A 27,670-nucleotide genomic window follows, 5' to 3' on the forward strand; every position below is an offset into this window, starting at 1 on the left:
TATTTCTAAAGTCTACAGCAACTTTAAATCCTATCTGTAGCATGATCAAGCTCATCCCACATTGCCAACTCAGAGGATCTTCATTATACATTTGGCTAATCTGCCTTTGGCCTGCTTGCTTCAATTACTAGTAGGGCTAAAGATTTCTTCATAAGCCATTTCTATTTCTTCTGTGAATTGTTTCATATTCTTTCCTAGTCAGCTATTTACATCTATTTACATCTTGTAGGAATGCTCTACCACTGAGCTACATTCTGAGACCACCTACCCCCCTGCCTTTTTTTTGGTATTGGGGATTGAACTCAGGGGCACTCAACCACTGAGCCCCATCCCCAGCCCTATTTTGTATTTTATTTAGAGACAGGGTCTCACTGAGTTGCTTAGTGCCTTGCGATTACTGAGGCTGGCTTTGAACTCGTGATCCTCCTGTCTTAGCCTCCGGAGCCACTGGGATCACAGGTGTGTGCCACTGCGCCCAGCCCCAGCCCTTTTTGAGACAGGCTCTCGCTAAGTCGCTGAGGCTGGCTTTGAACTTTTGATCCTCCTGCCTCAGCCTCCGGAGTTGCTGGGATCACAGTTATGCACTACTGCAACTGGCTCTTAGGCGTTGTGAATTGTGTGTTTATGCATAAAAAGGACATTCAATTTTAATCAATCAAAAAACACTTAAGATACTCATCCTGGAAATATCAAACACCATGACATCAGCCATTCCCCCAATAATACCTCTATTATTTTTTAAACTGAGCTACTTGCCTGGTTTCGTGTTGATGAATACTCGGGATTGACCGGAAGAAAGGGGACGACAGTTGTCTCGGTTACCAGGGTGCTGTGGTTTTGCGTGGCAAGCCAGACTAGCCAGAGGAAAGAGCCAGAGACAGAATCTCATCACACCTGGGGTGCCACCGCTCTGCTGGGAGGCACGGCTCACGCGTTACTAGGGAGACTTAGGGAAGCACACTCTGAAGCCAACACACGCAAAGGTACATGTCGACACACGAGTTATCAGGACAGTAGAAATTGGGCAAGTAAAACACTGAGGCTGGCAGCTTGTCACTGCCCACTGATAACAGAAGCTTAGTAGATAAAGGCACATGTTAAGTCACCTGCATCAGTCTCTCGCCTGTCAACTTCATCGTACACATCCATGGCAAGTTCTTCAAACAAATGATTACTTAGCTGAAAGTAAAAATATCAGGAACACAAGGGACAACGATTAACACCAGGAGGACGAGAAGGGACTGTGACTTATTCACCCTTTTATCTCCAATGTCTTATTCAAAGCCAGGGCCTAGCAAATGCCCTGTTACACAGACAACATGCCACAATTGTACAGAGCCTCTAGAAGCATCTGCCTCCCGCAGCAGCCTCACTACTCTATGACACCCGGCAGGGTCGCTGCTACGAGAAGGTTAGAGGTGGCTAATCTCGCGCTCAGAGGTGGATCCAGTCCTCTACTCTCCTTGGGGAGCCCCTATGAGTGTCTTCCATCTTGACAGCATTTGTCATTTCCCCAAAATGTAAGGGCTCCTAAACCCCTGGGAGGATTAAGAGGTGAAAACATGCCCTTTGACAGGATAATCTGCACCACTGCACAAAAACTCCAACCAGAACGGGGTGAGGCCTCTTGGCTGTCTTGCTGGGAGCAGTCCTTCAACCCCAGGGCCGAGTGTCCCTGACAAAACACCACCTGACTCATCAATACTCTGAGCAGTGTCAGCTCACAACACAATCACCATAGGCTGAGGGGCCTTACTGGCTGCAGGGACAGGGAGGACAATCAAGGTCTTTCCAACTCAGATGAGGTTAGACCCCTGACAGGTGGCACTGGCTGTCTCCACACTTTTTACCTCAGGAAACTCACTCTGGCACTTGGCAGTTGTGACTCTTCCCTGCTCTGTGAGGGCAGATGCTCTATTTGTTACATTGCCAACCATCCTCCTCACATCCTGAAGCAGTACCAGATACTCGGCAGGGGCTCAGGAACATCCACTCACTAACTGACCTGAAGGTCTTCTGTGCAGCAATTTAAAATGCCTCCCACAGACACCTCACAGGAAGGAATAGTGAAAGGTATATGATACATTGTTGAGTGAAAAAAGCAGGAGACAAAAGTGTGATACACATGAAATAAGACTTGAAAGAAATACACCAAAACACTGAGCCTGAGTTCACTTACAGGGACTGAGGGTGATTCTCCCCTCTATTTTCAATACCTCTAGCATGGTCACGCTGTAGTTACATTAAAAATAAACCCTGAAAGCCTGCTGCTAGATAAGAAAATGAAGGGTTGGGAGCTTGAACTTGCTTGATAAACACTCATCTCTTCCTCCAAAGGACTACAGGCCTTATCATTATTGCTATCACTAACAACAACAGCACTGGTCAACACTGACTAAGGGCTCACATTCCAGGCACTGTGCTAACCGCGTCCTATTTAATACTTAAAACACCTCCATGAAGATAGGGTTTGCTATTGTCCCATTTTACAAACAAAGAAACTGAGGCATAGAAGTTAGTAGCTTGCCTAAAGTCAAAAGCTAATAAGTGCCGGACCTGAGATTCAGGTTTAAGTGTACCAAAATGTTAACATTTACTAATTCAGGAAAATACTGATCTTTGTTTTTCATTAGGGAGAGAGGGAGGTAAAGAGAAAGAAAGAAGAGAGGATGGTAGGGAGGAAAATGAAAGGGAGAAAAAGGGAGGGGAAAGAAGGAAGAAATGAGGAGGGAGGGAGGAAAGGAGAGAAGGAACGAATGGTGACCCGGTCCAGGTAAGAGCAGCACCTGTGAGGAGCCGGCAGGGCAGGGTCCACAGGCAAGAGGAGCAGCAACCCTTCCTGAGCAGCTCTGCTGAGCACTGCCTCCCTCTTCTGGGGAAGGACACCGAGGCACTGGGAGGCTACGGCACCTTGCCTTGCAGAGAAGTGAACCTGACCCACCTGACTCACAGACCAAGTTGATGAGAGCTCTACTATGTTCCCTCCAAGCTATTTACTTAATGCCTGTGTGTGCAGGATATTAGATACAACTTTAGCTTTCATGCAGCTTCTAGCTGAGCAAATGCAAGAGAGTCAAAGGGAATCTGAGGTTTATCTAGGTTTAAATTAGTTTCAATAAAAATCTGCTCATATATTATGAACAATTAAAAGGAAAGCACAAAATACTTGGTGCTGACTTCAAAGCATATCATCTTAATACATGGTCTCTTTAAGAAAGGCAGTAAAACACACAGACACACAAAACCGTAGATACAGAACACAGAGACGCCAAACAAATTGCATAAAACACATTTATTTCATAATACAGTTAAGTACTAGTAAGGAAAGGTTCATTTTCTGTAATATTTAATACTTAATGTTATATGAGGTTCTAGAAAAGGGTCTTCTCTGAGAAGGGGAATAGGAGGAAGTCACAAATAGAGAAGCTGCAGTTTCAGAGCTGGGCTTTGGGAAGGCTGCTGCCCACGTTGGGGAGGTGGTCAGACTCCAGCTCCTCGAATGAGAAAGGCAGGGGAGCCGACTGGGGTAGACACGTGAGCAACAGAGGGCCTCAGAAGAGGACGCGAATACAGCAGCTCTTGGTCTCAGAGAGTGTGAAAACACACACACACACACACACACACACACACACACACACGGGACCAGGGCAAGGTCTGAAAGGTGAGTTGGAAGATGCCCTTCAAGGTTATGAAAAGAAGTTAAGAGTCTGATTCAGAGAGCAATGAGAGGAGGTCAAGAGTAGAGTCTGGGGTTAAAATAGCTGGGAGGCTCCCTTTGAGGCAGCTGGACCAGGGGAAATGGTTCCCAGAGAAGTCAGTCTCCAGGGGACCTGACTACGGCTGGCTGGGCCAGCTGCAAACACACACACTGATCACAGTGAGGCTGTGACCCGTGGGGCTCCACGAGCTGTCAGGACACAGTGGGTATGGACCACCAGCTTTGAAGCACGAATCTGAAAACCTCTGATGAATGGCACAGGATGGGTGAGAGAGTCACCACCGTGGCAGTGAGTGAACCTGCAAACTCACCAGCAGGCCAGCACCAGATTTTGTCATTCCCTGGCATCCAGCATGGCTAGACAAAACTCCAAGAAGGGTGCCCACTTACTCATTTACATGAGAGAACTAGGCAACTTTCACAAGGAGAAACAACTTCCTAATGTCACAGGCCCTGTCTTTAGTTCTCAATATGACAGAAAAATGGGGATATTTGAAGCAGAGCCTATGAACTAGATATACTGAACTAGATGTACTTTCGGTCTTCATTGCTATATACTCAATGGTCTGCTTCTAATTTATCATCTGAAAGTATGAAATAAAGTAATCTGATGCAGTGGGTAAATTGGACTGAGAACAGGTATTGGCAGAATACACTGATTCCCACACCGGGTTCACAGTAAAGAGATACTCACAGACTGAAGTTTCTTCTTAGCAGCTTTTGCCAATTCAGACAAATCCAGGCTGCTAAGAAAATGTACAAAACTAATAAGCAAATAAATAGAACCATGTTTGTGAGCTCTGTAGATTAAGATACCCAAGGGATGAAAATATTAGTTATAGTTCACGGACACACTGAGTCAAGCATTCTATGGCCCAAAAGAGTTCGTGAGGAAACCAAAACAATATGTCAGAGTGATTCATTTCAGAAGTACAGTAGTCATATCATATATGATAAAGAGAAAAAAATCACCCACCAACTAAATGACAAAAGCTACTGTCAGGTTAATTTCCAGGTCCTTATTATGTGAGGAGTCACAATTATTATCTTTTTGGTACTAGAGATTTAACCCAGGGGTGCTTAACCACCGAGCTATATACCCAGCCCTTTTTATTTCTTAGAGACAGAGTCTCATGAAGTAGCCTAGGGCCTGGCTAAGTTGCTGAGGCTGGCCTCAAAGTTTCAATCTTGCCTCAGTGTCTGGAGTCACTGGGGTTACAGGCATGTGACACCATGCCCAGCTATAATTTTTGAAGTACTAAAAAAAAAAAAAAAAAAAAAAAAAAAGAAAAGAAAAGGCAAGATAGAAGAAAATATGAAAAACGAAAATATGAAAAACTGGAATGGCAAGATTACATCTGGAACAGCAGTTAATCATTTCATAACTCTTGACAGCATTTGTGCAAAGGTAACTGGCTAAATAGGGCTTAAGGTTCATCCCTGTAAGCAACAAACTAATTACAAATCAGGGGTCGGCAGATTATGGCCTACTTTTTGCTTAGCCCATGAGTTAAGAATGCTTTTTTATATTTTTAAATGATTGGGGGATTAAAAAAAAAGGTAGAACAACATTTCATAAGATATGAAAATTATATGAAATTCAAATTCCAGTGCCTGGAAACAAATTTTCTTAGACAGACATGCCCATTCATTTAGTGTCCCCAGATGCTTTCATCTAAAATGGCAGAGTTGAGGGGTTGCAACAGAAGCTGCAAGGGGACCTTGATAAAGTTTGCCGACCCCAGTTATAGAAAAAGAATATCATCTCTAATGGTACAAAAATATTTTGTGAATATGATCTGTTGACACAATGCACTATCACAACTGTGTAAAACAGTGACACTGACTCCAATTTCCTTATCAGTAAATTTGTTACTGTGCTCTTTTGAACTAAAGTTTGATAGGTGGTTTACTTACAGACGTCTTATTTCCAAATTGTATAGCCATAAAAGAGAAAAATGTATGGGCTTTGTTAAACACGAAATATGATATATTTAAATACTATATTACCGAGGAAATACTGGGGGCAGGTACAATTGATTGATCTTTTGAGGGTCTTACCTGTCTGCCATTTGAGGTATTATAAAGTGCTGTCCGTTTTTGTGATCTGAAACAAAAACCAAAGTTTTGGTCATATAAAATATAATTAGGACCTATAAAGGAATACCACCATTATTTTCTCAATATAAGCTTCACAATTAGCATTTTTTTTGTAATTATGAATCATGTGGGGAAAAGAAGTTGCCGGATTGGCTATAAATTCCTGAGGACATGGGTGGTATGGAGGATAAAGTCTTGTTTTCCTTGGTGTGCAGGTCTAGACACCCAGTAGAAGACAATGCTCACTGTAAACCTTAGGCTTGTTCACCCCAGGGTGAGCGATGGTTCTGAGCTGTGGAGGAATGCTGAGGGGGTAGAATTAGCTCACAGCAGGCTTCTATCACTTCACTGTGTGGGACCCTGGTGCTTCAGTGAGCTTTGGTAGCTTCTTCAAATTATTGAAGACAGGGCTTGGGCAGGTGGCCTTTGCAGATTCAGAGAGAAATTCCATCTCCCAAGATGCTGACTGACTTGGTCCTATTCTAGCTTTGGAGGATGCTGGTCCACATTCCAACAAATAAAGCTGTTATAGGCATCTACACAGGTTTTTGTGTAAGTTGTATTTTTCTTGAGTAAATACCTAGGAAGGGACTGCTAGGTTATATGGTAAATGTGAGTTTAACAGGGTAAGAAGCCACTAGACTTTTTCCCAGAATAGCTCTTTTATTGTGTGTGTGGTGCTAGAGATTGAACCCAGAGCCACTCTACTGCTGAGCTACATAATCCAGCCCTCTTAAAAATTTATTTTATTTTGAGATGGGTTCTTACTAAGATGCCCAGGCTGGCCTTGAATTTGTGATCATCCTGCCTGAGTTGTTGGGACTGCAGGCATGTGCCACTACACGGGGTTAGCTCTATCATTCTGTATTCCAAACAGCAACCTACGAGAGTTATGGTTGCTCTAGCTCTTTCCCAACACTTGTATTGTCAATTTTAGGTTTACTTTGTTTTAAAAATTTTAGTCATTCTAATAAGTATGCTGTGGGACCACATTGTGGTCTTAATTTACATTTCCCAATTGGCTAATGATTCTGAGCTTATTTCTTTGTGCTTATTTCTTTGCCACCTACATACTGTCTTTGCCCAAGTTTCTCTCCTTTCTCCTGGTGTCTGTGTTCTTAAGGCTGGTACTGTCTCAGCTTCCAAAGTACTGGGACTGCAGGTATGTGCTACCACATCTGTCTCTGCCCAAGTTTTTATTGGGTTGTTTTTTTTTCCTTACTATTGAGTTGTTTTTTTTTTTAAGAGAGAGAATTTTTTAATATTTATTTTTTAGTTTTTGGTGGACACAATATCTTTATTTTATTTTTTGTGGTGCTGAGGATCGAACCCAGTGCCCTGCTCATGCCAGGCGAGCGCGCTACCGCTTGAGCCACATCCCCAGCCCCTTACTATTGAGTTTTAAGAGTGCTTTAAACATTCTAAATACAAGTTCTTTCATTTTGTTTGTGGGCTGGGAAAAAATTCTGGGCTTACACATCCTATCCCTTAGATACATATTTCTTATTGAATATGTGATTTCCAAATATTTTCTTCCACACTGTGGCTTGTTTTTTTCATTCTCTCAACCACAGTTTTCTCAGAGTAAGTGTTCAATTTTGATAAAGCCTTCCACTGTGAGCTATATTCCCAGCCTATTTTTTTTTAATTTTGCTAATGCATTTATTAGGACATTACAGCTATACATAGTAGTGTGGTATATTTTGACATATCCATAGATGCATATAACACAATTTGCTCCCTTTCAATCCCCAGTACTTCCTCTTTCCCTTCCCCCCTTTACCTGATCCCCTTCCTTTATCTACTGAACTTCCTTCCACTTATTTGTTTTTTTAAATTGATACATTGTACATAAAAGTAGAATTCATTGTGATACATTCATACATGCACATAGCATAGTTTGTTCAATTTCATTCCATGGTTCCTCCCTTTCCCATCCCTCCTCCTCCCTCTCTCTCCTTCTTCCTCCATTCTATTTTCATGAGATCTCCTTCTTAAAAACTCCTTATTTTTCTCTAGCTTCTACACATAAGAGAAAACATCTCACTCTTGAGTTTCTTAATTCACTTGGCATGATATTCTATAGTTCCATTCATTTATCAGCAAATGCCATTATATCATTCTTCTTCTTTTTGTTGTAGTGCTGGGGATTGAACCCAGGGTCTTGCACACACTAGGCAAGGCTCTACCACTGAGCCACATTCCCAGCTCAAGTTCATGCTTCTTTATGGCTGAATAAAAGTCTATTGTGAATATATAGGTGACATTTTCTTTATCCATTCGCCTGTTTTGGGGCACTTAGGCTGGTTCCATAACTTGTCCATTGTGAATTGTGCTGTTATGAACACTGGTATGCATGTTTCAGTTATATAGTTATATAGCCTATGCTAATTTCAGTTTTTTTGGATAAATACCCAGGAGTGGGACAGCTGGGTCATATAGTGGTTCTAATTCCAATCTTCTGAGGAATCTCCATACTGCTTTCCAAAGTGGTTATACTAATCTTCAGACCTAACAACAATACAGAAGTGTAGCTTTCTCCACATCCTTGCCAGCAATTTTTGCAATTTGTGTTCTTGATGATTGCCATGTTAACTGGAGTGAAAGGAAATCTCAATGCAGTTTTGGTTTGCACTTCCCTGATTGCTAAGAAGCTACAGTAATCAAAACAGCCTGGTATTGGCATAAAAATAGCCATGAAGACCAGTAGAATAGAAGACAGAGACAAATCCACAGAGATAGTCATCTGATTCTTTTTTTAAAATACCTTTATTTTGTTTATTTTTTATGTGGTGCTAAGAATTGAACCCAGTGCCTCACACATGCTAAGCAAGTGCTCTACCACTGAGCCACAATGCTGGTCCCCATCATCTAATTCTTGACAAAGTGTTAAAAATATAGGTTGGAGAAAAGATAGCCTTTTAAACAAATGGTGCTGAGAAAACGGATATCCATGTGTAAAGAACTCTCTCAACCTGCATCAAAGATCAATTCAAAGAGGATCAAACACCTAGGAATTAGACCAAAAATAATGGAACCACAGTTAGAAGAAAACTAACGCAATGGTCAGGCACCATTCTTCCTGAATAAGACTCCTAAAACTCAAGAAATAAAACTGTGAATCAATACATTGGATGGTCTCAAATTAAAAAGCTTCTGCACAGCAAAGGAAACAAGATGGTGGTAACAGATCCTCCAGGATGAAAACAAATCTTTGCCAGCTATTTTTCTGACAGGGGATTAATATCCAAAATATATTAAGAACTCAAAAAAAAAAAAAACACCAAAAACCCTCCAAATAACCCAATCAATAAGTGGGCAAATTAGCAGATATTTTTCCAAAGAATAAATACAAATGGCCAACGAATACATGAAAAAATGTTCAACATCTCTGGTTCCTGTTTCTTACTAATCTTTTAATGTTTGATTTTGTTTTATTTTAGCGATATTCCCATCTGTATATTCTTCCTTTTTTGCTAGTATGGCTAGACATTTATCAATTTTACTGATCTTTTCAAAGAATCAGCTTTCGGTCTCATTAATTTTTCTGCTTTCTTTCCTCTTTTGATTTCACTGATTTATGCTCTTTTATCATTTCTTGCTTTCTGCTTGCTTTGGGTTTATTTTATTCATCTTTTTCTAGTTTCTTCAGGGGGAAACTTTTGATAGACCTTTCTTCTTTTCTAATGCAAGAATTAAAGGTTATAAAATATTTTTCTAAAGCATTATTTTTGTTGTATTCCACAGATTTTTTTTTTTCTTTAAAGAGAGAGGGGAGAGAGAGAGAGAGAGAGAGAGAGAGAGAGAGAGAGAGAGAGAGAGAGAGAGAGAGTTTTCAATATTTATTTTCTAGTTCTCGGCGAACACAACATCCTTGTTGGTAATGTGGTGCTGAGGATCCAACCCGGGCCGCACGCATGGCAGGCGAGCGCGCTACCGCTTGAGCCACATCCCCAGCCCTATATTCCACAGATTTTGATAGGTCATGTAGTTGAAAATATTTTCTGATTTCCCTCAAGACTTTCTTTTAGACACATGGATTATTTAGAAGCATGTTGTTCAATTTACAAGCACCTGAGATATTACAGTTTTATTTTCATTATCCCTTTCTAGCTTAATTCCATTATGATCAGCAAATATATTTCGTAGTATTTTAAATCTTTTAGATTTGCTAAGTTTTGTTTTATGACCTAGGATATGGTTTCCCCTCTTAAATGTTCAATGTATACTTGAAGTGTGGGTATTCTGATGTTGGGTTCAGAATTCTAAGAATGTCAATTAGATTGAGTTGATCTTTCATTTGGTTTAGATTTATATCCTTACTGACTTTCTACCCACTAGTTCTACTTATTGTTCAGTCTCTAACAATATTTGTGGATCTGTCCTTTTCTATCAGCTCTATTGAGGTCTGCTTCATATAACTGGAAGCTGTGTTGCTGGTTATGGACAATTTAGACTTATGTCTTGGTGAACTGACCCTTTGATCATCATTTTATGTTCTTTCTATCTGAGGTCTACTTTGTCTGACATGAATACATTCGCTGTAGCTGTCTTTGACTTATGGTTTGTATGGAATGTTTTTGTACATCTTTTGGCATTTAATTTTATCATTATATTTAGAGCAGGTTTCTTGTACACAGCATATAGCTCAATCTTTTTTTTTTAAATTGGTGTATTTAGAACATTAATGTAATTATTGCTATATCTGGATTTACGCCTATCATTTTATTATTTATTTTGCTTGATTCTCAGATTTCTGTTTTCCCCTTTTATTTAATTTTTTTTTTTTTGATGGAGCGGGGGTAGGGGTGGGGATTTTGCTATGTATGTTGCCCAGGCTGGTCTTGAGCTCCTGGGCTTAAGCTATCCTCCCAGCTCATCCTTCTAAGTGGCTGGGACTATAGGATAGCCATACACCACCATGCCTGGGTTAAATATTTTCAATCAAAATATCTTTTGACCATCCGAATAATTTCTAACATTCCATTTTAGTTTATCTTTACAGTTTTTGACAACTTTTCTCTTAAGTGGTTATGCTAGGGATTACAATATATTTACTTAACTTCTCACAGGCTACTAAGAAATAATATTTTACCATTTTAAGTACAATGTAGAAATATTATCATCGTATTTCTTTATTCTTTCCCTTTTCCTACTGTGGCATGATACTGACATATTCTATACATCTACCTGCTAATCATGTCTTTCAACTCTCACATGTACTTATAGAATTTAAGAGAAAAACACAATCCATTATATTACCTTGGTACTTATTTCTGCTGATCCTTTTCATTCTTGAAGTTCCAAGATGCTCTTTGGTATCATTTCCACCCAAAAAATATTCCCTAGAATTTCTGTTAGCACAATAAATTATTATTTTACTTCACCTTAGAATGTCTTTATTTTGACTTCAAAAGGTCATTTGCATTGGATATAGAGTTCTGGATTGACAGTTGTTTTTTTTTTTTTCTTTTTTGGTACTGGTGACTGAACCCAGGAGTGCTGTCCAATTGAGCTACATCCCCCAGTCCTTTTAATTTTTATTTTGAGGAAGGGCCCCACTAAGTTGCTGAGGCTGGCCTTGAACTAGTGATCCTTCTCTCTTAGCCTCCCAAGCTGCTGGGATTACAGGTGAGCGCTATAACATCCAGCAATAGTTTCTTTCTCTCAGAGCTTTAAAAATATTTCTGCATTTTCTTCTCATCTTCATGGTTTCTGATGAGAATAAGGATGACGTTCAAAAAGTTTGGTGTTGTGGGACATTCTGATTACAGATACTTAATTGGTGAAATCTATGTAAATATTCCCAAATCTAAAAGCTTCCAAAATCAAAAACATTTCTGTCCCAGATAGTTTGGATGAGGGATGCTTAAGCTTTAAAGTGTGTTGGATTTTTTTTTTCTTTTTCTTTTTTTTCTGGCTGCAGTCAAGAAGGTTCCTCTAAAATCTTAGCTTTCTGCAGTTTGGTTTTGAAGTTCCAAACATGGCTTTCTTTCAGTTCATCATCTTGGGGGTTTGTTGAGGCTCTTGAACCTGTAAGTGTCTTTGACAAATTTTTAGAGTTTTTGGCCAATATTTCGTCAAATATTTTTTCTGAACAACAGTCTTTCTCATCTCTTTTTGGGAGTCCAATGATACTAATGTCAGATCTTCTGGTACTTTTTGATTCGTCTCTGAGGCTCTGTTCAGGTTTTTCTCCTTCCCACTGCTTTTCCAATTGCTCAAACTGGATAATTTCTAGTACTTTATTTTCAGTTTGCTGACTTTTTTTTTTTTTTTTTTTTTTTTGATATCTCTCAGCTGCTATTAAGCCTACTCAGTGAGTTCTCTTACCTTTTTAGAGCATGGTTTTACCAGCTTCTTTAATAGGTGATAATTTCAACACCTACGTCACCTTGGGGTTGCTATCTATTGACTGCTTTCTTGAGATTTGGTTCTTCATCAGTTCAGTCTCTACAGATGGTACTTGGATATTTTTAATATTAAGTTGTGAGACTCTGGGCCTTCTTTAAACTCTATGGAGAATGTAAACATTTTGTTTTAGCAGGCAGAGCAGGTTGGGTTCTGCCTGTGGGGCAGGGTGAGAGAACGGGGAGAAAAGAGCAATCTAGACTTCCTAATGCCTCTATCAGATATTTAGGCAACTGTGTACCCACAGGCTTGCTCCTGGGATGGGAAGGAACAGAAAAAGGAAAGAAGAAAAAACCCCAGGGGAATCCCCTACTCTTAGTCTTGTATGAGTCCCATTTACTGCTCTTTAGACCAGAAAGAGAGGGCTTCTTTGCACTCGTTATGCAGTTCCAGGTCTCAGGTTGCCACTCACTCATATCAGAAGTAAAACAAATAGGACCCTCAATACCAGCTTGATGGCACTTCAAGTTCCTTAATCCACCACTTGGATTTTGCTTACTCTTCGGAGTCCTTAGAGAGCTGCCCTGAGCATTTGGTCCAGGGTTTTTAGTGCCAATCCCCAGGAGACAGGATGGGGTGTGACTACTCCATCTTACTCAGTGGTGAAACTGCACCAGGGGCTCTTAACTCTACTGTACAACCAGGGTGGATAACCACCATGGACATGTATGTGGACATTATGATCAGGCATTGGCAAACTATGCACAGCTCTGAACAGTAAATATTTTAGGCTCTGTGGTGTCCTGTGACAATACATCCTATTCAACTCTGCCATTGTTGTGTGAAAGCAGCCACATACAAGATGTGAGTGAGCTGGTCTGTCTAGTTTGCAATTAAACTTTTTTTTTTTCGGCAGGGTGGGTGGGTACTAGGGATTGAACTCAGGGTTACTCAACCACTGAGCCACATCCCCAGGCCTATTTTGCATTTTATTTAGAGACAGGGTCTCACTGAGTTGCTTAGCGCCTTGCTTTTGCTGAGACTGGCTTTGAATTCACGCCTCCTGCCTCAGCCTACGGAGTTGTTGGGATTACAGGTATGCACCACCATGCCTGGCTTGCAATTAAACTTTAATGAAACAGGTGACAGGCTGGGTTTGGTTTACAGACCATGGTTTGCAGATCCCTGTTCCCTATCCCAAATAAGATGATTAGATACAGGTAAAATCACTTTTGGACTTTTTTCTATCCTTAGCAGAATTCTTCAAATCAGTACAAAAGTTGTTGTTTTGCTCTTCTTTTGCTAGTTCCATGACGTTCAAGTACTGTGGAGCACATTCAACACTGGGATGATTATGCTCTTTGATTCTGGAGAAGCTACTTCTCCAGAGCTAAAAGGAAGTTTTACAAACTAAAAGTTCAAAGAGATTTAACCAACTTTGTATCTTTTACATAGAGCTGAAAATTCAACCATCATCTTTTCCTATAAAGAAATTACTCCCAATTTTCTGAAGGACATTAAAGAAGAGGAGGTCATAAAAAATAGTGTCCTGTCTTGTTTTCCCAGAACCTTCCACAGTGGAGGTGTGGTGAGGCCGTTAGCCTTTCACTCACCAGGTTTCCTGCCGCAGAGATAGAAGGCCAGTCTGTCTGTTAGCTCGTACTGTATTTCCACAAGGCGTTCTGCCAGCTCATGGTGCCCTCCTTGCCTACCAAGAGAAAACAAAGTACCATTGATATCGCTCAGGATTCACTGGCTGGAGAGTAGGAAAGTACAAAGACGTCCCCTGAGACACCTGAGCAGCTTAGCAAACATGACTTTTTAGAATAATCAACCTTTTTTTTGATGAGGTAGATTGTTAAGATCTACTTTGAGTCCTATTTTTATAAGTTGTTTATAAAACAATTTGAACTATCCATTTCCTTTATTAATACACAAAACAGAATACTTAATGGGAAATTCAAAGACTCATGAGAGATTTAAAGAAAGAGGTTCCAAAAAATTAATTGGAGTGTTTCTAGAAACATACAATGTCCAGACCTCATCCTTGGAAATTCTGAATCATAAGACTGGGATGGGCCTGGGCATCAATATTTTGAAGAAGTTCTTTCCCTTGGATGATTCTGAGGCAGCCAGTCTACCTCTGGATGACTCTAGAAACCACTTCTAGAGCTACAATTTAGGCAGAGACAAACCAACCAAATGCAAAGCTCAGATCTAAGCTACTTTTATCTTTTTCTTCCTTTGCCTTTCTTCAGACATGAAATAAATATTGAAGCTACTTGGAATCCTTTTAGTAACAACACTTATAAATAAATTATTAGACTGAAAGACTATTATATGTGAGGTTTGTCTGAGGAAATTCCAAAGTAAATGATAAAGTACTTAGTGCAGACTCTTTCCCTCTTCAAAGATCAAATCTAGTTTCAACCAGTTTCTTTTTCTACTATTCAAAAAACTATAAAATACTCTAACTTACCACATGTCTTTGATTTATTTTTACCATGCCCATTTCTTTTGTTTCACTTTTTAAAAATTTGTTCTTTTGTTAGAAATACGTGACAGTAGAGTGTGTTTTGACATACTGTACCTACAAGGAGTATAACTTATCCTAATCCGAATCCCATTCTTGTGGTTGAACATGATGTGGAGTTTCACTGGTCGTGTATTCATGTATGAACATAGGAAAGTTACGTCCAATTCATTCTACTGTCTTTCCTATTCCCATACCCCTCCCTTCCCTTCATTCCCCTTTTTCTAATCCAATGAACTTCTCTTCTCTCCCCACCTTTATTGTGTGTGAGCATCCACATATCAGACAGAACATTCGGCCTTGATTTTTTTTTTTTGGCATCAGCTGATGTCAATTAGCACGATAGCTTCCAGATTCATCCATCTACTGGCAAATGCCATAATTTCATTCTTCCTTATGGCAGAATAATATTCCCTTGTCTATATTTACCACATTTTCTTTATCTATTCATCTGTTGAAGGGCACCTACATCACATATTTTTTCTCATTTTAAAAAATCTGTAAATCACAAAACATTCTATAACTGATGGTATGTGATAATTTAACTGGCAGAGCTTTTTTCTTTTTTAGTGCCATATGAAGTAATGATGCACTGTAGAATCAATGAAGTTGCAGGTCTGATGAAGTATTGTATTGCTGTGGTCATTCTCACATGTGCCTGGATGTCTTCAGTAGAGTCTCCAGCTGTGCTGAATGTGCCTGTCTGCCCATCTCCAGACCTTGACTCTGCCTTCCCCTCCCCTGGATCAAAGTTCCTCATTTGCATGCCCACATATAACCCATTCTTTAACTAAAGGAATTTCCTAATCTTTTGGGCCACAAATGAGGAAAACTTAAATATGCTCTTTAAGACCTATTGTCCATTTTGCCAATGAATCACATATTATTTTGCCTCAGTGAACTCTTTTAGGTACTTATAAATCATCTCTTCCAAGAGACAATAAATTCTGGGAGGACAGAGTTTATTCATTTATCCTCATTTACTCTCTATGTAGCAAAGTATGGCACTTTGCAGTTAATAAAAGAAATTTGAAAAAAGAAGGAAAGATGATTGATCTTCTATCATTTAAATGATACTTAAGGCTAACTGATGGATTACTTGTTTTTCAGCCTTTCACAACCTTTAAATAAAGAAGAATTACAAGGATTTTACACTGAGAACTCAGATGTTCTATCTAAAAATTACAACTAAACATTACATTTGTTTTATTACATACGCATCCATAAATTTGCTTTTAAGTTCAAGCAATGATTAAGAATATTAAAAAATTGAGACAGGTATGGTGGTACAAGCCTGCAATCCCAGCTACTTGGGAGGCTGAGGCAGGAGGATCCTAAGTTTGAGGTCAGTCTTAGCAACTTAACAAGACCCTATCTTAAAATACAATAAAAAAAGGGCTGAGGGTGTAGCTCTGTGATAGAGTGTCCCTGCATTCAATCCCCGGTACTGCAAAATAAAACAAAGAGTGGGTCTCTAATTCATGATACCTGATTTGCACTCTAACTATGGCTCAAATAGCAGGCATGGTAAAGGACCAAGTTAAAGACTAGAAGCTAAGCACATGAGTTTTATGATTCTACACTTCCCTGATTTTGCCAGGCTACTCTTTTGCCTTTTTTCTGCAAAATAACAGAATATAAATCTTCAAAGGGGCTAAACATTAATCATACACAACTCATGACTCATACCGAACACACAGAGAAATGTCAAGAATCTGTTTCTTTTTTCTTTTTTTTTTTTTTTTAGTAGCTGACGGACCTTTATTTTATTTATTTATATGTGGTGCTGAGAATAGAACTCAGGGCCTCACACATGTCAGGCAAGTGCGCTACCGCTGAGCCCCAGCCCCAGCCCCAGCCCCAGCCCCAGCCCAAGAATCCCAGTTTCTTACCTTGCATAATCAACAGGAGTTTTCCCACTAGAATCATGTGTGCCTGGGTCTGCTCCATATACTGCCAATAATTCAGCCTGTAAAATCTGCCCTGCTTTGGAGGCGACATGGAGTGGGGTGTTTCCTTTTTCCTAAGAATAATTAATAAAAAGTTGTCAGAAAAGCAAATTAGACAAACTAAAGGCTATTTGAATATAATTCAGTTTCAATTTAATATCTGAAGCAATTCACGTTTTCTTACAGGATGAAAGAAATTGGCTTGGGCTCCTAAAGACAACAGTCTCAGACAGGTTTCAAGATTTCCAGTTCTCACACTTGAATGGAGTTGCTGAAAAACACATAAACAAAAAAGAATTTTCAAAAGCACCAGGAATGAGATAGTAGAGCAGCTGGTAGACTATCTTAACATACACAGCTTTAATAACACATAATCTTTATTTGGCTCAGTACCCTTTGCTGGTTACAACCATTCCTGAATTGGAGGGTAGATCAGGTTGACCTGCCCAAATGCAGGACTCATTCAAACAAGTGGCAAAACCAGAACCTGAGTGAGAGACAATATGAGGAGGATGGCTGAATGTGGCTTTGAAGTCTGACAGACCTGAATTTCAATCTCTTGCCCCTTCAACCTGGAGGACTTTGAGAAAGTTCCTTAAGTAAGCTGACCCTCGGTTTCCTCATCTTTAAAATAGTGATAACAGCCAGCCATGGTGGTACACGCCTGTAATCCTAGACAGAGGCTTGGGAGGCTGAGGAAGGAGGATTGAGAGTTTGAAGCCAGCCTTGGCAACTCAGTGAGGATGTAAGCAACCTAGTGAGAACATGTCTCAAAATAAAAAGGGTTGGGGTTGTGGCTTAATGGTTAAGCACCCTTGGGTTCAATCCCTGGTACAAAAAAAAAAAAAAAAAAAAAAAAAAAAAAAAAAGGAGTGAGAATAATGCTACCTATTGACAAGGTTATTGTAAGGATTCAATGATATAATAAAGTGCTTGAAGAGTTCAGATGCCGTTATTAAAATAATAATTATTAGTTGCTGTCATTGTTACTGAACCTAGGGATTCAAATTCTATGCTATGCAAGTTACAGGACTCTGCCTTACACTGTACCCTCTCCACAATGCTATTCCTGGCTTATACAATGATTTCCAGAAGTCTCTCAGGGTGGGAAATAGGGCTGTGACACACCAAATTCTGTACTATTGCAGAAAAGTTCATCACCAGTAAGAAGATGAGCTGACTTCCTTAAAGGCTCTAAGATTCAATAACCCTCATCATAGGAATGGAAAAACTACTCTAGCACTCCATTCAAATACCTTTATTTTTTTTTGAAAAGCTGGTTAAAAAGAAAACCCCCTGAGTCTTATTAACTAGAGGAAGTAACAATTATACACTTCTATGCAAAATTTAATATTCTGAACTGTGATCATCGCCCCTGTTCCATGCAGTGAGACTTGTCAGAAATAATGTTTTGAGAATACAGATGTGCATTTCTTATGGCATCCCTCAAAAACATGCTGAAGCCACATAAAGAAAACCATCCACTCATTCCACAAGTATAATGAACGATTCTGTGTGCTACAGCTTTGGGTCACACCCTATTTTCTGAAGACCATTCTTACTGCTCAACCTGGAAACCTGAGGAAGTTAGCCCTGTCTTTACTACGTTTTTCTAGTACTTATTAGAAACAATGGTTTAAATTTTTTTCAGTCCCTTCTAGAAACAAATTTTGAGATGGCTCCAATTCCAAACATAAATAAAAATTTATCAAAATACAGCTTAAAAACCATATTGAGAAAACAAATAGCTTTGCATATACTTATTTCTCCCCTTTACCTTTGTACCCCATTACAATAAATGGCTTCCACTCGAATTAAAATTAGAGATGAAGCTAGGCGTGGTGGGGCAAGACTATAATCCCAGCAGCTCTGGAGGCTGAGGAAGGAAGATCACAAATTCAAAGACAGCTGCAGCAACTTAGCAGGCCCCAAGCAACTTAGTGAGATCTTGTCTCAAAATAAAACACAAAAAGGTCTGGAGATGTGGCTCTGGGTTCAATGTTGAATCCCCAGTATTAAAAAAAAAAAAATTAGAGATGAAACTGATTATAAAAAAAAGCTGATATTGATTATTTAATGTACAAAAATGAGTTTTTCTTTTTTCCCTTTTGAGCGCCCCCCTTACAAAAATAACAATATGCTGTCTCATCCAGATCTCTTAGGGACTTTCAAAAGGTTATGACCCACCTTACTAAGATCTTTGGCAGTCACACTATCATCATCCCGGCAGGGTAAGCGGTGGACAAACGCTAACATCTGATACTTGGCTCTGATGAATTCTGCTTTATTGGGACTGGTTCATAAACAAAAAAGAAAACAGTTCATTCACAGTTCAGATACAACATTCCCCATTCTTTATACTGTAAAAAGAGAGGAAGTGGCCCACATCCCCCACTAAGTGAACAATGCTGAAATAAGTTTCAGGAGCAAGACCTGAAGTCTGAAAACACACATTAGTCATAATGACTGGGGCTGCAGAATACCTGCTTTTTATAGCAGTTTTCTTCTCTGTGTAATTTTCTCAATTGATTGCAACCCTGGGAGGAAGTGGCATTTAGTCTCATCTTATAGGTGAGGCCTATGGCAGACTGGTGCCCAGTGCATAGATTTCTGATCTGCTTGCCTCTTGCTTGAGTGCTGAGGTTTCAATTTGATTACATCTATAGCCTCCAAGTCGTGGTCTCCAACTGGAGTAACCATTAACTCCTGTCCAGTAATCATGCAAAACAGACGGTCCCCACCTGCCTCATTCTACCAGCAAAGAGCCCATGTGCAACTGGGGTAACTACCTTCTGCATTGCCCTGGTGGAGGCTGATCAAAAATAGCTGGACTCCATTTAGTGGGTCCCATTTGTTATGAAGAAGTAGAAGTATTTATAAACATTCCACTCACTGTACTTTATCCTGTGGATTAGCTTTACGTCTTCCACTCGTAATGGAGGCAGGGTCCAGTAAAGAATGCTCCCATATAGAATTTGCACCATTGTTATATAAGGTCTCAACCATCTAAAATCAAGCAGTATGAAATCATATTTTAATTTTTTTACATAAATATTAGAAGAGAATCAGTGACAAGTAGAAAACAAAGCCCCTATACATATACTAAGATGTTTTGATTATTACTCATGTTATTGTTTTCTGATTTTAGAATGAGAAAGATGAACCTGTATTCGGGATCCAGTTTTGACCAGCAAGGCAGTTAAATCTTTAAATGGGTTTGACTGTACTCTAGTCATATATTGAGGGATGAGGAACATTTTAGGGCAGTGTTTCCCAAGCCTGAACAAATACTATTTTACCCACATATTAGCTATACTAGTCACAACATTTTTCTTTAAATCTGCTCATTTTCAAAACTTATATTGATAATTATGGTATATGTGTTAGTTACAGTTTTCTCATAACACAACTATACAAATACATATTGGATTATGACCTACATCTGTCTTGAGTACCACTGATGGCTATGTTCCATATTTTGGGAATTATTGCTTTAGAATCAACCCTGGCATTTTAATTAAAATACTCATCTCTGAACTTAATTCAGATTCTATAATATAGTATGGCTTTGTAAACGCAGACCTGGGAACAGTATACAATCCCTTTCATAGGACAATGGGCTACTGGAAACTTCTAAGCAAAAATTATTAATAATCCACACCTCCCAATTTCATCTCAAAGCAGACTCCTAAAATGTTTCCATCTTCTTTTTATATTCATAGAGATATTTTCACATCAGAGATCCAAACCTACTTGTTTGTGCCCCTTGGTTCGTGCAAGCAAGTTTAAGGGCTATGCAGCTGCCACAGATTTAGTGATGTGTACTCAAGACAAATGAAGGCAAAAAGCACACTTAATCTTAAGTTCCAGGAGAACTTGAAGAATGTGTACCCCAAATAAAAGTACATGTAACATGACATCAGACCCCAAATAAGACAAAGAGCCCACTTAACATTCAATAGAGTGTTAGGCATGCAATCAAAACACATTAACTTAATTTGGTCTGATTAGTAATGACAGCTTCAAAAAATGTAAATAAGATACTTCAGAAATTTCTAAAGAACCCCAGTCCTCCTATTAAAGAAAAAAAAAAAGTTCTAAAGATATTAGCAGGTACTCGGGATTAGGTACAGTAATGAAAAGTTTTTCAGGCAGCAGCTTTTGGAAACATTCTTTATGGTAGTAGTTGAAAAGACGGGTTATTTAAAAATAATTTCTGGGGATAATCTAGAAGGTCAACAGTGAAATATTACTAGAAAATTTTAATTTTTATCTATCTATAATTGAGCTTTTGGAACAAGATTTATGTTAGGAGTGGAAAAAATCTTAAATGATAAATTCAATATGGAAAGTACTTATACTCTATATCAATGGGCAAAAACCTCTATTGGATTATGATCCAAACATTTTAGAAGACTTAAGAAGTATACTAGAAAAAGTAGGCATAGTGGCATAAGCCTGCTACCCCAGCTACTTGGGTTGGTGGGGCAGGGGGATTGAAAGTTCCAGGCCAGCCTGGGCAACTTGGCAAAATCCTCAGGTTAAAAAAAAATATGTGTGTGTGTGTGTGTGTATATGTGTATTTATTTATTTATTATTTTTAAAAAATATTTGTTTTGTTAGTTATAGATGGATACAATTATTATTTCATTTTTATGTGGTGCTGAGAGTAGAACCCAGTGCCTCACCCACGCTAGGCCAGCACTGTACCGCAGAGCCACAATCCCAGCCCTGTATGTGTATTTATATATACACACACATATATACATATACACATAAACATATATTTTAGTTGAGAAATTTTATTTGCTAAAACATAAATTACAAACTGTGTTCTTCTTACCCCTTACCTGAAGCAGTGTTGGAGGCCACGGTGTGTGTTTCAGATGCCTTACTTGGGAGATATGACGCCCTAGACTCCGATGGACACTGCAACACTCATCACATATGAAAGTTCCCCTATTTACTGATGCCCAGGAAGGATCTGGAAAGATAATGAAATCTTAGTGACAAGAATACTAGCTGGTAGCTATATAACAGAATGGCAAAAGATATCTGATGCTTGATTTTTCAGAAAAGCAAACCATTTTTGTTGTTTTAGCACGCTTGTCAACATATCGTGCTGGTAATCACACCCAATGACACTACCTACCTGGCTGATGAAGCACAATGTTAACTGACACCAAGGGCCCTAAATGAACAGTTTCCTTCTTTCTGGTTCAGGGCTATAATCTATAATCCTACTGTGGATCTACCATCTTAGTTGGAAGCTCTTTCATTCAACATAAGAAAAGCAAACTGAGAGAGTACAGATGAATCTCCGCAAAGAGCAAGATAATATAATTTTGACAGTGAATTATCCACACAGTGGTACCTAAAGTAAATGAAATGACTACTGTTCTAATGCACTGCTACAAATCAACATGTCTACAAGTTAATGGAAAGCTGTGAGTGACAGGATTACTGAGTTGCTAGGGTTCTAAGGACAGGGAAATTTGGCCTCCTCCCATAGAAAATATTCTATGGTATCCATTAGTTGTTTATAACAAACTACTGAGTCCAAGCTTGCAAGTGATCTGAAAGAAAAGAAGCTGCTTCACGGAGACAAAGATGTAAGATAAAAATAAGTAATATATTTGATGTGTGTATTAATATTTTTTTCTTTGAAATTCCACAGAGCTTCAATAGACATCCTTTCAAACAACAAGTAATACATACTTAGTAAGCAGGATGGATCTGCATAAGTAAACTGAACACCCAAAATCCAAATAAAGACAAACCTCTACCTTTCAAAAGATTCACAATAGGGTGACAACAGGTGCCACCCAAGCTTTCTGGTCTAAGGATTCTATTTTAAAATTCTTCAATGTCCTCAAAAACCTCTAAAATGCATACACATCATCTTTACCATTTTTAACAATTTATTCAAACCCTTTCAAACCATATAATAAAAAGTTATGGAGGGGGCTGGGGATATAGCTCAGTTGGCAGAGTGCTTGCCTAGCATGCATAGGCCCTGGGTTCAATCCTCGGTCCCAACAAAAAAAAAGAAAGAAAAGTTATGGGATTCCAGTCAAAGACAAATACTGGGAGCCAAAGAGTGTGGTGGTTAGGAGGGCTGGCTGTGGAGGCACACATTCATGGTTTGAACCCCCATAACTGTCATTTCTTGCACAATGACCTCAGGCAAGTTACTTGAGTATCCTCACCATGTGTGAGGTGGGAATAAAACACATCTCCAGGGTGTGAGAATATAAAGTAGCTCTCCTATGGTAAGTATTCAGAAATATTAGCTGTTGTAACTTTTCTAAATTATTTTCTAATTATCATTCAAATATTTTAAAGAACTCACTGAAATTTATGATCACTGGAAAAAGTTTTAGATTTGAAATACTTGTAACATCGAATGTTTCACATAAATACTGTGCCACTGTAATAGAAATTTCAGCAGTTTTTAGGCAACTTAAGACTATGATATATTTAAAATGAACTAGATTCACTAAAAAACAATACTTAGGAAGACATGCTTGCTGGGTGCATTGGCACACGCCTATAATCCCACCAACTTTGGGGGGTTGAGGCAGAAGGATCACAAATTCAAAGCCAGCCTCGACAACTTGGTGAGGCCCTAAGCAATTTAGTGAAACCCTGTTTCAAAATATAAAATAAAAAGGTCTGAGGATGTGGTTCAGTGGGTAAGCACCCCTGAGTGAATCCCTGGTACCAAAAAAAAAAAAAAAAAAAAAGGATGTTATTGTAATTAAATGTTCACCATGAAAGAAACAAAGAAGTAAAATACAACAATTCAGCAAAGTGTAACTGTGTCAGTACCACTATGCTATTCTAAACAGCAAAAACCAGAAACATCAAGATGAAAGATCCCTATGAAGATACATCACACAACACTGCTAAGGACACAACAGGCTGAGAGCAGAGCTTTGGTTTTCACATATCATTCAGAGGATTCACAGTATTCTTGGAGGAAATTAAACAGGAACAAGACAACATCTAATTGCGGTTTTTGAGTACTTCTTTAAACATCATGGATCAGAAAAAAACCCACAGAAAGAATATCAGAATATTAACAACCTAGAAAAATTAAAAGTGAATTTGTAGTAATGAGGTTGGATAAAACCCTTCCAGTTTATCTGGATGCCAGGGCTTAACTTAGGCTCCATGGTCACTATAAATTGACTTTGAAAATGTCTGCATCCTCCCCGACAACTTAGGTAAATTCTGTGGGAAAGAGTAAGTATAGGTACATTTTTCCAGGGAGAAGGCCTTAGTGTTCATCAGACTGTCAAAAGGGTCCCCTAATCCTATAGGTAACTCTTTCACCAGGGCATGTAGAAAAGGGAGCACAAATCCCTAGCTGTTCAAATTCACAGAACACTTCAAGGTAGCCTCATTATGTTCAAAACAGGAAGGAAATGACTCAAGTCTCTGTAGGTTTGGTATTCAAGGCAACTAAAACGATACAATGGAAGAAAAAATGTTCTGAAATGCACAAAATGCTGCAAAAATACAAGATAGTATTTAGAGTGGCTACAGAAGAGCAATTTGCTTTTGCCCCATATACTCCATCAGGAACCAAACAATATGCATCTCAAGAGGAAGTTTGAAGCCAGACACATGTGAATCAAACCGATCACAGAAAGCTTGACTGAAAACGCGCAAGAAAAGAAGGAAGTGGAACAAATTAACATTTTTAGAGAAAATGACAGTCTGTATAAACTTGATGTATAAATCCTCTTCTTAAAGTCCTCCATTCCCATCTTCAAAGGAAATTGGAAACACCACCTGTACTATCCAACTCATGAAATAACCATATAAGGTTGAGTTATCACAATACTATTTAAAATCAGTCTTTGTTTCAAGTGACAAGATAAAAATTGGAACAGTTGCAAAGCCACTGGTTTTCAAAGATTTACTTAAGATTGCTAATTGGACCCTGTGGAACCAAAAAAAAAAAAAAAATATATATATATCTGGCATTTGAATTATTTCAAACTCAAAGTGGCTAAATCCAAGGACCAAAACCAACATATAATAATCAATTGAGTTCCAATTACTAAAACAGATCCGATTTTTAAATCTCAATAGTATGTGTTGGGAGAAGGGTTTGGGCCTAGTGCTCATATATGCTTATATTACCAGTGACTGTGTGGGTGTCTGGTAACTGTAATGCATGTACCATTTAGAAATTCCACGCTAGTTTTAGGGGACTGCAAGGGTTCTGAACTCAATAACAGGGGAGGGGGGGGAGAAAAAACAGAAGCAGCAGCTCAGATGAAAGGATTCTTAGAAGAACCACTGAATCTCCCTAAACGTAGAGCATGGTACTCATCAGGTTATTCTCATCAGCAAAATGAGGAAATCAAGCCTTGGACAAGTGAAGTCACCAGTCCAAGGTCATTCAGAGGCAAAATCCAGCGTGAACCTAGGCCCTTGGGATCTCCAAACTTGAGACTCGCACTGACTCCTAAGAGCTGGTAGTGTGTGCAAGACCTACAGATCCTTCTCGTGGAGCGGCTGCCGGGATGTCAGGAGCAGAGACGTCATCCACCCAGACCCTCTGGCAAGTGTCCAAGAGCTGAGCTGGGAGTGTCGCCCACCCTGGGTTGGCGGGGCGGGGGTCTGGTGAGGGGTGACACCTGCAGCCTCTGGGGGCCGCAGCCGGGAGGACGCTCGCATTACTTCTGTAATCGGGTCTTCCTGTGGATTGCCCAAACCCCTTCCTGTCGGGGGAGCGGCCGCGAACCCCGCCGCCGGCCGGACCCAGACAAGGGGGCGAAGGGGAAGGGAGGGAGCGGAGGGCGGCGGCCCCCCGCCCGCCCGGCTGACAGGCCCGGGGCAGGTCTGGTTCCAAGGCCACCCCGGGGTCCCGCTCGCTACGACCCCAGCCGCGGGATGTGGGATTCCATCTCTGGAACTCGCCGGCCTCGAGGGGGCGGCTCCGGGACAGGGGTCCCGGCCAGGGGAGCATAGGGGAGCGGGCCCAGCCGGTGCGACTCACCCGGCCCGCTGCAGTCAGCGCACAAGTCGCTGCTCCGGAGCCTCTTCGACATGGCTCCCGCTTCCACCTGCCGGGAACCAGGGGCCCGGGAACCGCGAAGGCAGCGGCGGCGGCGGCGGCGCTTCCGCTCTAACGGGTCCCCTCAGCAGCGCTGGCGGCGGGCGCCTCTCCCCTCAGCGCCTCGCAGCCGCGGCGCAGCACGCAAGCGCGGGGAGGGGCTCTTCTGCGACTGGCAGGTCATGTGACCGGAAAGGGCAGTCTTCCTTGTCGCCATCTCAATTAAGGGCAGGTACCTGCCCCAGCATCCTCTATCCTGCTCCAAAATCCTCTTGCATTTGGGTCATCCTTTCTGGAAAAGATTCTCTTCCTCTCAGCACTGATTAGTATCAGTCGAATCAGCAAAATCTCATGATTAGAACTCTGTATCCACGACCTCCCTGAAGCATTAAATGGTTAAATCAGGTTCAATCATTCATTCCTGTAGTCAAGAAATAATGTATATTCCACACACTGTTCCAGGCACTGGAGAAAAGTCGGTAAGCAAAGAGAATAGCACTTTTGGTCCTAAGAGAGCTTACGTTCTACTAAGGGTAGCTTATGCCAAAAGAAAAAAAAAGTAAAATAAGGATATATTAGATAATTTCTGTAGGCTGCAATATTAATTTTGTTTTAAAAATGTAGATAATGCGTTGTCTACAATATGTTTTTGTATAGCCCGTCATCTAAGGATTTTTTTTTTTTTACATAAAAAAAAGAAGAAAGAAAAATAAGGTGTGGTAGCACATGCCTGCAATCCCAGCAACTCAGGAGGCTGAGACAGGAGGGTCACAAGTTGGAAGCCACCCTGAGCAATTTAGTAAGATCCTGCTTCTGGTGTAGCTAGGTGATAAAATATCTTTGGGTTCAATTCCCAGTAGGACAGAAGCGGGTGGGGGTGCTGGAAAGAAGGAGGGGGGAGAGGAGGAGGAGGGAGGGGGAGGGGGAGAGGAGGGGGAGGGTGGATAGGAGGGGAAGGGAGGGGGAGGAGGGGAAGGGAGGGGGAGAAGAGGGGGAGGGTTATAGGAGGGGGAGAGGAGGGGGAGGGTGTATAGGAGGGGGAGGGAGGGGGAGGGAAGGGGAGGAGGGGAGGGAGACGGAGAGGGAATATGAATGAGAAAGAGAATGAATGGGAAAGAAGAATATGTAACAAAATTTGTATGTAACCAGCAAAACTAAATATTTACTAGCTGGCTAGAGAAATGGATTAAGCTATGGGAAAATGTGATACGCCTGCTCCATAGTAAGCCTTCAATAATTAGTAGCTTTTTTAAAAAAATATTTTTTAGTTGTAGTTGGACAAAATACCTTTATTTTAATGTGGTGCTGAGGATGGAATCCCGGGCCTCACATGTGCTAGGCGAGTGCTCTACCGCTGAGCCACAACCCCAGCCCCTAATTACTGCTTTTCTTCATAAACTTGGAATTTGAAAATAAGAATAGCTAATCTAGAGTAATTCACAGAATGTCATGAGATGAATTCAATGAAGTGAGGTTAATCAGAATGAAGGAAAAAACAGGTGTGACTCTAACAGTAATTGGCTGTTTATTGTTATGTGGTACATGTAAACATAAAACTATGATCTCCATTGATCAAATGTTGGATGCCTGTTGTGGGCCAGGTATTATTTTGGTTATCTGGTAAGCAAAACAGATGTGGTTGCAGCCACTGTGAAATTTTCAGACTGAGATAGGAGAAATGTTCAATAAACGTGGGATGTTGAAGAGAAAAAAGATCAAGTTTCACAAGACTTCTAAAAGAACAACTCCTGAAGAGGCCTCAGAAGCACTGGTGTTAAGTCCTTCTCTTCATTGTGATAAATGTGTAATGTGGACATCAACATGTAATTCCTACACATCCCTCTGTTAGAGCTCCTGGTGTCATCCTGATGCTCTTGCGTCCTGTTTTGGTTCAACAACTCACAAATTTTCTGGGCTTCACTCCACACGTGTGGAGAATGGATTAG

General features: G+C 40.1%; 1 protein-coding gene across 9 annotated transcripts in view; it reads right to left on the reverse strand.

Annotated features, from left to right (window-relative positions):
* The window catches only part of GIT2 (GIT ArfGAP 2), a 47,969-nt gene extending 22,100 nt beyond the window's left edge, over positions 1–25,869 (reverse strand). For 7 of the 9 annotated variants that reach the window (XM_081286245.1, XM_081286243.1, XM_081286241.1 and 4 more), the window contains exons 1-11: positions 25,668–25,869; positions 21,502–21,635; positions 19,545–19,657; positions 18,839–18,944; positions 16,836–16,922; positions 16,595–16,725; positions 13,783–13,877; positions 5,780–5,825; positions 4,413–4,464; positions 1,107–1,179; positions 757–854 (exon numbers count right to left, since the gene is read on the reverse strand). In XM_081286245.1, the coding sequence (XP_081142371.1) occupies positions 757–854; positions 1,107–1,179; positions 4,413–4,464; positions 5,780–5,825; positions 13,783–13,877; positions 16,595–16,725; positions 16,836–16,922; positions 18,839–18,944; positions 19,545–19,657; positions 21,502–21,635; positions 25,668–25,719 (987 nt within the window). In that variant the 5' untranslated portion in view covers positions 25,720–25,869. The remainder of the gene's footprint in view (positions 1–756; positions 855–1,106; positions 1,180–4,412; positions 4,465–5,779; positions 5,826–13,782; positions 13,878–16,594; positions 16,726–16,835; positions 16,923–18,838; positions 18,945–19,544; positions 19,658–21,501; positions 21,636–25,667) is intronic. The other 2 variants (XM_081286244.1, XM_081286240.1) reach the window with 1 other exon arrangement.
* Positions 25,870–27,670: the final 1,801 nt, after the last annotated feature.

Source organism: Spermophilus citellus (assembly GCF_964194105.1).
Source record: "Spermophilus citellus genome assembly, chromosome: 3".
In the NCBI taxonomy this organism is placed as follows: Eukaryota; Metazoa; Chordata; class Mammalia; order Rodentia; family Sciuridae; genus Spermophilus; species Spermophilus citellus.